Source organism: Bombina bombina, chromosome 1, assembly GCF_027579735.1.
Source record: "Bombina bombina isolate aBomBom1 chromosome 1, aBomBom1.pri, whole genome shotgun sequence".
In the NCBI taxonomy this organism is placed as follows: Eukaryota; Metazoa; Chordata; class Amphibia; order Anura; family Bombinatoridae; genus Bombina; species Bombina bombina.
The window spans coordinates 1,477,964,736-1,477,978,135 of NC_069499.1; the positions used below are offsets into that span (position 1 = coordinate 1,477,964,736).

Sequence of the window (13,400 nt, forward strand, 5' to 3'; positions counted from 1 at the left end):
AGTAATTGTCCTCGGCTGAGGAGGAGGATTCTAATTATAAATTGTACTCCTGGAGGATACAGGGCACGTAGACTGGTTGCTCCTTAGGAATGTCCCAGATGAGCCTCGGGCCTGTGAAGGGTTCTCTTCTGTCCTTTGCATGCGTTTGCGTTTAGGGTGCTTACCCCTCTAAGGCTCTGAGGAGAAATTACAGTGTGTCATCAAAGATGGCCACCGCCTGTGTGGGAAAGGAGAAAACAGAGCACAGTTTTGGTTGGAAAAAGTCAACAAATTCTGAGCTCTGCACAGAAGGAAGCTCAGAAACTTCTGAAAATAATTTCCTCAGCTTCATAAATGTTCCTGATCATCTGAGCACCTGCTGAAAATGGGGAGCAGAGCTCTGGTATGTACTAAATACCAGCAACAAATTTAAAGAGACAGTACCTCAATTTTACTGTAAATGTGTAAAAGTGCCTAAAACTGTGTGTAGTGTTATTTTGTGTATGTAGCTGTGTCTCTAGGTTATGTAAATCATGTATACATGTTCATGCTAATAGCCTGCAGGCTATGTGAATGCAAGTACCTAGTTACCTGTCAGCACTCACTCTTACGTAACTGCATAGGTCCTGCTTCCAGTAGAAGAGCTCATTGTGTGTAGTATGCACTGGCGCAGGAACTAAGAAAGGAGTTACTCTGACGAGGCCAATAGGAGTAGGCAGCAGGACCAGTCCCAGTGACACCTGTGGCAGCCAAGCGACAAACTCCGGTGGAGATTTAGTCTCACTGTGACTGGATGTGAGGGGGAACTGAGGGCTATATTGGGTCTCACATCAGTTTTAGAACCCCTTTCAATTGATGTCTAGATCAGCACTTTAGGTTTTACCACCCTCCTTGCTGGAGGAATTGTTTTTACTAAGGAATCACAGGAAAGTGGGAGGGATTAAAGATCTTTTCTGTGGGGTGTTTTGCCTCCTCCTGTTGGACTGGAGTTTAATCCCACATTTGATGGCTTGTGGATCCTCACCAATTTATGAAAGAAAACAAATTCATATTTATGAATAAATTATTTATGCTTACAATAAAACCACTTATTTGTGCCTATGTCGACATCGTTTAAGGGTCAAACCCTTTTCTCTTACTACCGATAAGTTCTTGGTTGGCAGAATTCTTACCTATGTCATTAATAAGAGAACATCTGTCCAACAATTGTAACAATTGTAACTCAGTCCTTGTTTGATAACACAACTAATATTTTAGGGCAATCGTTGCTTTGGTAAGGGTCATTTAATTTTAATATATAATATATGCTTAAATGTAGTATGTCAGGATATGTCAATGTAATTTGTGAGCGCCCGATATGCTTAACTGAGATTTATCAGGGATTAACCTAAATTCTTGATGATTAGGGATGTAGACTGCTGTACATTTTAAACTGCAATTTAGAGAACCGAACAGAGGTCAAGTCTGAGGCTATTTATTTTATGATACATTTGTTTTGGTCAGTAAATTATGTAATTTATTTATCCTTTCTTATAGGGGTAATGGAAAGTTGGCCTCATGGACCTGCATCCTGGGCTTTGTGGTTATGATGTCTCTAGATGTTGGTCTTGGTTAATACACTTCTGATGAAGACAGACACAGAAGACATTCCTGTGAGAAGAAAGGTGCTGCGCGCTTTATACTTCAGGAACAAAAGCATTCATAGTTTACATTTTTTATTTTTTAACGATGATTACTGGTATCTATTTATCTCATTAAATTTTTATTGATGAATAATTGATTCAAATGAAAAGGGCAACTCTTTGTAGTCATGTGGTGCAAGATATTGACTGTACCACTTTTGAAAGCTGTATGACATAATAGTCTTTGCCTAATGAAATCTGTTGATCAGCTTAATGTTTGTAAATGTTCACTCTGGACTTAGGTGGTAGCAGGATATAAATCGTAGTATGTGGTGGTGTGAAAAGAGGGCATCTGAAAATACTAACTGCTCAGTCTTCTTATGGCTAAACAGAACACAATGGCTTACCTGCTTTCTGAATGTTTCGTAATCCAATTTCTCCATTACTATAAAATGACATTGTTTTACGAATATGAATCCTAGTATTTTTTCCACTAAGGGTTCATTTTTTTATCCTTATTTTTATAGTTGGCCAAGGCAGATACATTATGTCCTAAACTTGGCTTGGTTGATAATGCAGATGTAGATGTTTGTACAACTTCAGCTCTTCATAACTCCTCTCCATGTTCATGTTAAATGGACATTCCTATTATGTTTGAAGTCAGCCATTTTGTAGTATTTACCTTGTCTCAAGAACTGGACTTAATGCTCTCTGTAAGATTGCACTAGTGTTTCTGAAAGCTTCATTACTGGCACGTTGAGTGTCTACAGAGAAATAAGCTTATCTTAAAACATGACTGACATTTCACTTTATCCTCTAGTGGATTTACATGTTTTTTGTTCTGTATTTGGACAAAAATTCAGTTTTTAAAATAAATTATGATTGAAGTTTAGATCACAAATTATATTTTTTTTATCTATGTCTTAATGCTTTCATTCCACACATAATGTATATGTCATCCTTAGTAGGATTTGTTTTATTAATAATTGATTGGTTTACAGTTATATAAATCGTATATAATTCATGTTATTTAGTTTTATTTGAGTCTAATCCTAAACACTGTGTCTATTAGTCTTCCATATATGTCTGTGGATGGTGCTTGATGTGGGTAAAAAGTTTAGCCTAATTAGGCTAAATCCTGCTAGAGAACCACTTTACTCGGGTGATATTGCTGGTTGTCTTTTGGAGAAGGTGCTTGTATAATTACTATACAATAAAGTAAAATTTTACCAGAATATTGATGGCCTGGTATGTTGGATGATTATTGAGAAATAATTTGATGTATACATGTTTGCTTTGTAATTAAAATAATCTCCCGGAAACAAAATAAATTGATTGAAACAAAAACAAGATTTTTTTGCAGTTGTCTTTAATGATATATATTGAGTTGTATGTAGAGTTTACTAGAAAATGCTCTGTATGTTTGGAAATGTTTGACACAGATCTGAGGCCATAACATGCAAATATGTACATTTATTGTGTTTGTTTGAGAGGATTAAATAAATGTATGGATGAGGATTGTCTCCGTTCATCTTGTGTTATTGGTGGAAAAGGTCTCCATGGTGCACATCAACGAATGCAGAAGTAAGCTGCCGAAAGCCACCATAGTCTCTTTTCGTAGCCACAATTATTCTTGTGAAAGTGCAACACACTGAAATCTATGAAAATCCAGATCTCAGTGTGTTGCTCTTTCACAAGAATAATTTCGGCTCTGGAAAGAGCCGATTGTGGACATTCATTTGCGAACAGAAAAAATGAATGCAAGTATCTAGTACTACTGTTAGAGTACTCTTCTGATGCAAAATTATTTAAAAATGTAAGTATATATGTATATATATATACAAAGAGAGAAGTGCTCTACCAGGAACAAACAACAGCTCGTTCTATGGCGATTTACCACCCGGAAGCAGACTCTTTTAGACCAGTGTGCTTTTCACAGAGGAAAACTTTCCTGAAGTATATCAGTCTGATCCCGCCAAGTAAGGTCAGTCCAGCCCCGAAATACCAGGCAATTCTCCTCTGAACAAGGAACATGACAACCACAAACAATCGTTTCGGCCTCCTATGGGCCTCGTCAGTGAGGTGCAGCCACATTCCTCTAAGCACACTGGGCAAGGAGTCCACGTCTGGTTTCCCCCATCACCCATAGGGAGACTCCCCCAGGGTCATATCAATTTGTATACGAAGAGACAAGCGTTCTACCAGGAACAAACAACAGCTCATCAGCTAGTTCTATGGCGATTTACCACCCGGAAGCAGCCTCTTTTAGACCAGTGTGCTTTTCACAGAGGAAATTTTTCCTGAAGTACATCAGTTTGATCTCGCCAAGTAAAGTCAGTCCAGCCCCGAAATACCAGGCAATTCTGCTCTGAACAAGGAACATGACAACCCCAGACAATCGTTTTGGCCTCCTATGGGCCTCATCAGTGAGGTGCAGCCAGATTCCTCTAAGCACACTGGGCAAGGAGTCCACGTCTGGTTTCCCCCATCACCCATAGGGAGACTCCCCCAGGGTCATATCAATTTGTATATGAAGAGAGAAGCGCTCTACCAGGGACGAACAACAGCTCATCAGCTAGTTCTATGGCGATTTACCACCCGGAAGCAGCCTCTTTTAGACTAGTGTGCGTTTCACAGAGGAAGACCTTCCTGAAGTATATCAGTCTGATCACGCCAAGTAAGGTCAGTCCAGCCCCGAAATACCATGCAATTCTCCTCTGAACAAGGAACATGACAACCCCAGACGATCGTTTCGGCCTCCTATGGGCTTTGTCAGTGAGGTGCAGCCACATTCCTCTAAGCACACTGGGTAAGGAGTCCACGTCTGGTTTCCCCCATCACCCATAGGGAGACTTCCCCAGGGTGATGGGAAAACCAGACATTCCCAAGACATTGCTTCCCAGGTATCCCTTGCGGTATCTGAGGCCTTGTCAGCTTTCTCCATGTTGCAGGGAAGGCGTAAAAGGAAATTTAAGGGAACAGTAAGGTTTCTGATCAATTTATGGCTATCCAGAGTGTCCCTTCCCATAAGCCTTAGGAAGAAGACATGTCGGTAGCATCTGAGGGGAAAATCTCAGACAGTGTAATTCCTTCTTCTGATGCTGAAGTGGTATCCTTCAGATTTAAGCTAGAACACCTTCGCTTTTTACTTAAGGAGGTTTTGGCTACTTTGGACGACTCCTACACAACTATTGTAGTCAATCCTAAAAAGTCTAGTAAATTGAAAAAATACTTTGAAGTTCCCTACGCGGTGGAGTTTTTTTCCTGTTCCTGACCGTGCTGCGGAGATTTTTGCTCGAGAATGGGAAAGACCTGGTATTCCCTTTTCTCCATCTCCTATTTTTAAGAAGATGTTTCCTATAGCGGATTCTATTAAGGAGTCGTGGCAGACGGTTCCTAAGGTAGAAGGAGTGATCTCCACTTTGGCCAAGAGGACTACTATTCCCATAGAGGATAGTTGTTCTTTTAAAGATCCAATGGATAAAATATTGGAGGCTTTACTAAAAAGATGTATGTCCAACAGGGTCTACAATGGTAACTTGTGGTGTGTATCACCACTGTTACTAGCACTGCAGCTTACTGGTTTGATGCGTTTTCTGAATCTCTTCAGACGGATACCCCTCTTGAATGAGACAGGATTAAGGCTCTCAAGTTAGCCAATTCCTTGATTACAGATGCTTCCTTACAGGTTATTAAACTAGGAGCCAAAATTTCTAGACCGCAGGGCCTTGTGGTTAAAGTCCTGGTCTGCGGATGTTTCATTAAAATCTAAGCTCAGGGCTATTCCTTACAAGGGTAAGGCCTTTTTTGGACCTGGTTTGGCGGAAATTATCTCAGATATTACTGGAGGGAAGGGTTCTTTTCTTCCTCAAGATAAAAAGAATAAGCAGAAGGGACGTTAGAGTAATTTTCGTTCCTTTCATAACTTTAAAGGCAAGTCTTCCTCCCCTTCCTCCAAGCAAGATCAAGCCAAGCCTTCCTGTAAGCCCAACGAGTTCTGGAATAGACAGGGACCATCACAAGTTTCTGAGATTCGCCTTTTTGGACAAACATTTCCAGTTCCCTTCTATTCGGCCTTGCCACAGCTCCCAGAATTTTTTCAAAGGTTCAGGGGGCTCTTTTAGCAGTGCTTCGATCTCGGGGCATTGCAGTGGCACCTTATCTGGATGACATTCTGGTTCAGGCACCATCTTTTCAACAAGCAGAATCTTATACGGAGATCTTGTTGTCTTTTCTTCGATCCCATGGATGGAAGGTGAATCGGGAAAAAAGTTCTCTGGTTCAAGCTACAAGGGTCGTATTTTTGGGGACTATAATAGACTCCCTGTTAATGTAGATTTTTCTGATGGAGGTCAGAAAAAGAAAGATTTTCGACTCTTGTCTTGCCCTTCAGTCCTCTCCACGGCCATCAGTGGCTCAATGTATGGAGGTAATCGGTCTGATGGTGGCTTCCATGGACATCATTCCGTTTGCTTGTTTCCATCTCAGACCTCTGCAGTTATGCATGCTCAGACAATGGAATGAGGACTATACAGACCTGTCTCTGTGTGTAGATATAGATCAGGCGTCAATAGACTCTTCCGTGGTGGCTCTCCCAGGGTACTTGCTTCCTCAGACCCTCCTGGGTGATTGTGACCACTGATGCCAGCCTTCTAGGTTGGGGAGCAGTATGGGGCTTGTTGAAGGCTCAGGGCTTATGCACCCAGGAAGAGTCAGTCCTGCCCATAAACATCTTGGAGCTGATAGCAATCTTCAATGCTCTTCTGGTCTGGCCTCAGTAAGCCTTAGCCTGGTTTATCAGATTCCAGTCGGACAACATAACCTCGGTGGCCTACATCAACCACCAGGGGGGAACTCTGAGTTCCTTGGCCATGACAGAGGTGGCCCGAATTATTCAGTGGGCAGAGACCCACAACTGCTGTCTTTCTGCGATCCACATCCCAGGAGTGGACAATTGGAAAGCAGATTTTCTTAACAGACAGACTTTTCATCCCGGGGAGTGGGAACTTCATTCGGATGTGTTTTCCAGCTTGACCCTCAAGTGGGGGCAGCCGGAGTTGGATCTCATGGCTTCTGGTCAGAATGCCAAACTTCCGAGATACGACTTGAGGTCAAGAGATCCACAGGCATTTCTGATCGATGCTCTGGCAGTTCCTTGGAACTTCAGTCTAGCATACCTGTTTCCTCCGTTCGCTCTCCTTCCAAGAGTCATTGCTCGAATCAAGCAGGAGAGGGCGTCTGTAATTCTCATAGCCCCGGCGTGGCCTCGCAGAATTTGGTATGTAAATAGACCTAGTGGAAATATCATCTTTCCACCTTGGAGACTGCCTCTGAGGAAGGACCTTCTACTTCAGGGTCCCTTCCTTCATCCAAATCTTGTTTCTCTGAAGCCGACTGCTTGGAGATTGAATGCTTAGTTTTATCTAAACATGGATTTTCAGAGTCGGTCATTAAGACCTTGATTCAGGATCGTAAGCCTGTGACTCGCAGGATTTACCCTAAGGTCTGGCGTAAATACTTGTATTGGTGTGAATCCAAAGGATACTCTTGGAGTAGAGTAAGGATTCCTAAGATTTTCTCCTTTCTCCAGGATGGTCTGGAGAAGGATTTGTCGGCAAGTACTCTAAAGGGTCAGATTTCTGCATTCTCTATTTTGTTACATAAGCGCTTTGGCAGATGTGCCAGACGTGCAATAGTTTTGTCAGGCCTTGGTTAGAATTCGGCCTGTGTTTAAACCTGTTTTCTCCAACATAGGTGTGTCCGGTCCACGGCGTCATCCTTACTTGTGGGATATTCTCCTCCCCAACAGGAAATGGCAAAGAGCCCAGCAAAGCTGGTCACATGATCCCTCCTAGGCTCCGCCTACCCCAGTCATTCTCTTTGCCGTTGTACAGGCAACATCTCCACGGAGATGGCTTAGAGTTTTTTAGTGTTTAACTGTAGTTTTTATTATTCAATCAAGAGTTTGTTATTTTAAAATAGTGCTGGTATGTACTATTTACTCAGAAACAGAAAAGAGATGAAGATTTCTGTTTGTATGAGGAAAATGATTTTAGCACCGTAACTAAAATCCATGGCTGTTCCACACAGGACTGTTGAGAGCAATTAACTTCAGTTGGGGGAACAGTGTGCAGTCTCTTACTGCTTGAGGTATGACACATTCTAACAAGACGATGTAATGCTGGAAGCTGTCATTTTCCCTATGGGATCCGGTAAGCCATGTTTATTAAGATAGTAAATAAGGGCTTCACAAGGGCTTATTAAGACTGTAGACTTTTTCTGGGCTAAATCGATTCATTATTAACACATATTTAGCCTTGAGGAATCATTTATTCTGGGTATTTTGATATGATTATATCGGCAGGCACTGTTTTTGACACCTTATTCTTTAGGGGCTTTCCCTAATCATAGTCAGAGCCTCATTTTCGCGCCGGTATGGCGCACTTGTTTTTGAGGACAGCATGGCATGCAGCTGCATGTGTGTGGAGCTCTGATACATAGAAAAGTCTTTCTGAAGGCATCATTTGGTATCGTATTCCCCTTTGGGCTTGGTTGGGTCTCAGCAAAGCAGATTCCAGGGACTGTAAAGGGGTTAAATATAAAAACGGCTCCGGTTCCGTTATTTTAAGGGTTAAAGCTTCCAAATTTGGTGTGCAATACTTTTAAGGCTTTAAGACACTGTGGTGAAATTTTGGTGAATTTTGAACAATTCCTTCATACTTTTTCGCAATTGCAGTAATAAAGTGTGTTTAGTTTAAAATTTAAAGTGACAGTAACGGTTTTATTTTAAAACGTTTTTTGTGCTTTGTTATCAAGTTTATGCCTGTTTACAATGTCTGAACTACCAGATAGATTGTGTTCTGACTGTGGGGAAACCAAGGTTCCTTCTCATTTAACTATATGTATTTTATGTCATAAAAAAATTTAGTAAAATGATGCCCAAGATGATTCCTCAAGTGAGGGGAGTAAGCATGGTACTGCATCATCCCCTCCTTCGTCTACACCAGTCTTGCCCATACAGGAGGCCCCTAGTACATCTAGTGCGCCAATACTCCTTACTATGCAACATTTAACGGCTGTAATGGATAATTCTATCAAAAACATTTTAGCCAATATGCCCACTTATCAGTGAAAGCGCGACTGCTCTGTTTTAGAAAATTCTGTAGAGCATGAGAACGCTGATGATATGGTTTCTGAAGGGCCCCTACACCAGTCTGAGGGGGCCAGGGAGGTTTTGTCTGAGGGAGAAATTTCAGATTCAGGAAACATTTCTCAATAAGCTGAACCTGATGTGATTACTTTTAAATTTAAGTTGGAACATCTCCGCGCTCTGCTTAAGGAGGTGTTATCCAATTTGGATGATTGTGATTATCTGGTCATTCCAGAACCACTATGTAAAATGGAAAAGTTCTTAGAGGCCCCGGGGCCCCCCGAAGCTTTTCCTATATCCAAGCGGGTGGCGTACATTGTTAGTAAAGAATGGGACAGGCCCGGTATACCTTTAGTACCTCCCCCCATATTTATAAAATTGTTTTCCTATAGTCGACCCCAGAAAGGACTGATGGCAGACAGTCCCCAAGGTCGAGGGGGCGGTTTCTACTCTACACAAGCGCGCCACTATACCCATAGAAGATAGTTGTGCTTTCCAAGATCCTATGGATAAAAAATTAGAAGGTCTGCTAAAGATGTTTGTTCAGCAAGGTTCCCTTCTACAACCAATTGCATGCATTGTCCCTGTCACTGCAGCCGCGTGTTTCTAGTTTGATGAGCTAGGAAAGGCGATTATTAGTAATTCTTCTTCTTATGAGGAGATTATGGACAGAATTCGTGCTCTTAAATTGGCTAATTCTTTCACCCTAGACGCCACCTTGCAATTGGCTAGGTTAGCGGCGAAAAAATTCTGGGTTTGCTATTGTGGCGCAGAGCGCTTTGGTTAAAATCTTGGGCAGCGGATGCGTCTTCCAAGAACAAATTGCTTGACATTCCTTTCAAGGGGAAAACACTCTTTGGCCCTGACTTGAAAGAGATTATCTCTGATATCACTGGGGGCAAGGGCCACGCCCTTCCTCAGGATAGGTCTTTTCAAGACCAAAAATAAACCTAAGTTTCGTCCCTTTCGCAGAAACGGATCAGCCCCAAGGGCTACGTCCTCTAAGCAGGAAGGTAATACTTCTCAAGCCAATCCAGCCTGGAGACCTATGCAAGGCTGGAACAAAGGAAAGCAGGCCAGGAAACCTGCCACTGCTACCAAGACAGCATGAAATGCGGGCCCCCGATCCGGGACCGGATCTGGTGGGGGGCAGACTCTCTCTCTTCGCTCAGGCTGGGGCAAGAGATGTTCTGGATCCTTGGGCGCTAGAAATAGTCTCCCAAGGTTATTCTCTGGAGTTCAAGGGGCTTCCTCCAAGGGGGAGGTTCCACAGGTCTCAGTTGTCTTCAGATCACATAAGAAGACAGGCATTCTTACATTGGGTAGAAGACCTGCTAAAAATGGGAGTGATTCATCCTGTTCCATTAGGAGAACAAGGGATGGGGTTCTACTCCAATCTGTTCATAGTTCCCAAAAAAGAGGGAACGTTCAGACCAATCTTAGATCTCAAGATCTTGAACAAGTTTCTCAAGGTTCCATCGTTCAAGATGGAAACCATTCGAACACTCCTTCCTTCCATCCAGGAAGGTCAATTCATGACCAAGGTGGATTTCAAGGATGCGTATCTACATATTCCTATCCACAAGGAACATCATCGGTTCCTAAGGTTTGAATTCCTGGACAAGCATTTCCAGTTCGTGGCGTTTTCTTTCGGATTAGCCACTGCTCCTAGGATTTTCTCATAGGTACTAGGGTCCCTTCTGGCGGTGCTAAGACCAAGGGGCATTGCTGTAGTACCTTACTTGGACGACATTCTGATTCGAGCGTCGTCCCTTCCTCAAGTAAAGGCTCACACTTACATTGTCCTGGCCTTTCTCAGATCTCACGGATGGAAAGTGAACGTGGAAAAGAGTTCTCTATCTCCGTCAACGAGGGTTCCCTTCTTGGGAACTATAATAGACTCCTTAGAAATGAGGATTTTTCTGACAGAAGCCAGAAAAACAAAACTTCTAGACTCTTGTCGGATACTTCATTCCGTTCCTCTTCCTTCCATAGCGCAGTGCATGGAAGTGATAGGTTTGATGGTAGCGGCAATGGACATAGTTCCTTTTGTGCGCATTCATCTAAGACCATTACAACTGTTCATGCTCAGTCAGTGGAATGGGGACTATTCAGACTTGTCTCCAAAGATACAAGTAAATCAGAGGACCAGAGACTCATTCCGTTGGTGGCTGTCCCTGGACAACCTGTCACAAGGGATGACCTTCCGCAGACCAGAGTGGGTCATTGTCACGACCGACGCCAGTCTGATGGGCTGGGGCGCGGTCTGGGGATCCCTGAAAGCTCAGGGTCTTTGGTCTCGGGTAGAATCTCTTCTACCGATAAATATTCTGGAACTGAGAGCGATATTCAATGCTCTCAAAGCTTGGCCTCAGCTAGCGAGGGCCAAGTTCATACATCAACCATCAGGGGGGAACAAGGAGTTCCCTAGCGATGGAAGAAGTGACCAAAATCATTCTATGGGCGGAGTCTCACTCCTGCCACCTGTCTGCTATCCACATCCCAGGAGTGGAAAATTGGGAAGCGGATTTTCTGAGTCGTCAGACATTGCATCCGGGGGAGTGGGAACTCCATCCGGAAATCTTTGCCCAAGTCACTCAACCGTGGGGCATTCCAGACATGGATCTGATGGCCTCTCGTCAGAACTTCAGAGTTCCTTACTACGGGTACAGATACAGGGATCCCAAGGCGGCTCTAGTGGATGCACTAGTAGCACCTTGGACCTTCAAACTAGCTTATGTGTTCCCGCCGTTTCCTCTCATCCCCAGGCTGGTAGCCAGGATCAATCAGGAGAGGGCGTCGGTGATTTTGATAGCTCCTGCGTGGCCACGCAGGACTTGGTATGCAGATCTGGTGAATATGTCATCGGCTCCACCATGGAAGCTACCTTTGAGACGAGACCTTCTTGTTCTAGGTCCGTTCGACCCACTCCAGCTGACCGCTTGGAGATTGAACGCTTGATCTTATCAAAGCGAGGGTTCTCAGATTCTGTTATTAATACTCTTGTTCAGGCCTGAAAGCCTGTAACCAGAAAAATTACCACATAATTTGGTATATCTGTTGGTGTGAATCTGCAGGATTCCCTTGGGACAAGGTTAAGATTCCTAAGAGTCTATCCTTCCTTCGAGAAGGATTGGAAAAAGGATTATCTGCAAGTTCCTTGATGGGACAGATTTCTGCCTTGTCTGTGTTACTTCACAAAAAGCTGGCAGCTGTGCCAGATGTTCTAGCCTTTGTTCAGGCTCTGGTTAGAATCAAGCCTGTTTACAAAATTTTGACTCCTCCTTGGAGTCTCAACCTAGTTCTTTCAGTTCTTTAGGGGGTTCCGTTTGAACCCTTACATTCCGTTGATATTAAGTTATTATCTTGGAAAGTTTTGTTTTTGGTTGCAATTTCTTCTGCTAGAAGAGTTTCAGAATTATCTGCTCTGCAGTGTTCTTCTCCTTATCTGGTGTTCCATGCAGATAAGGTGGTTTTGCGTACTAAACCTGGTTTTCTTCCAAAAGTTGTTTCTAACAAAAACATTAACCAGGAGATAGTTGTGCCTTCTTTGTGTCCTAATCCAGTTTCAAAGAAGGAACGTTTGTTGCACAACTTGGATGTAGTTCGTGCTCTCAAATTTTACTTAGCAGCTACTAAGGATTTCAGACAAACTTTGTCTTTGTTTGTTGTTTATTCTGGTAAACGGAGAGGTCAAAAAGCAACTTCTACCTCTCTCTCCTTCTGGATTAAAAGCATTATCCGATTGGCTTATGAGACTGCCGGACGGCAGCCTCCTGAAAGAATCACAGCTCACTCCACTAGGGCTGTGGCTTCCACATGGGCCTTCAAGAACGAGGCTTCTGTTGATCAGATATGTAAGGCAGTGACTTGGTCTTCACTGCACACTTTTTCTAAATTTTACAAATTTGATACTTTTGCTTCTTCTGAGGCTATTTTTGGGAGAAAGGTTTTGCAAGCCGTGGTGCCTTCCATTTAGGTGACCTGATTTGCTCCCTCCCTTCATCCGTGTCCTAAAGCTTTGGTATTGGTTCCCACAAGTAAGGATGACGCCGTGGACCGGACACACCTATGTTGGAGAAAACAGAATTTATGTTTACCTGATAAATTACTTTCTCCAACGGTGTGTCCGGTCCACGGCCCGCCCTGGTTTTTTTAATCAGGTCTGATAATTTATTTTCTTTAACTACAGTCACCACGGTAACATATGGTTTCTCCTATGCAAATATTCCTCCTTAACGTCGGTCGAATGACTGGGGTAGGCGGAGCCTAGGAGGGATCATGTGACCAGCTTTGCTGGGCTCTTTGCCATTTCCTGTTGGGGAGGAGAATATCCCACAAGTAAGGATGACGCCGTGGACCGGACACACCGTTGGAGAAAGTAATTTATCAGGTAAACATAAATTCTGTTACTTCTCCATGGAGTCTTAACCTTGTTCTTAAAGTTTTACAACAGGCTCTGTTTGAGCCTATGCATTCTTTAGATATTAAGATGTTATCTTGGAAAGTTTTTTTTTCTTGTTGCTATTTCCTTTGCTTGGAGAGTTTCTGAACTGTCTGCTTTACAGTATGATTCCCCTTATCTTATATTTCACTCTAATAAGGTGGTTCTGCGTACTAGTTTGGTTTCCTGCCCAAAGAATATTAAT

At 43.0% G+C, this 13,400-nt stretch overlaps 1 protein-coding gene across 2 annotated transcripts in view; it reads left to right on the plus strand.

Annotated features, from left to right (window-relative positions):
- SLC39A11 (solute carrier family 39 member 11) overlaps positions 1-2,951 on the plus strand; it is a 1,247,462-nt gene extending 1,244,511 nt beyond the window's left edge. For both annotated transcript variants that reach the window (XM_053707119.1, XM_053707127.1), the window contains exon 10: positions 1,516-2,951. In XM_053707119.1, coding sequence (XP_053563094.1) covers positions 1,516-1,594 — 79 coding nt within the window. In that variant the 3' untranslated portion in view covers positions 1,595-2,951. The remainder of the gene's footprint in view (positions 1-1,515) is intronic.
- Positions 2,952-13,400: the final 10,449 nt, after the last annotated feature.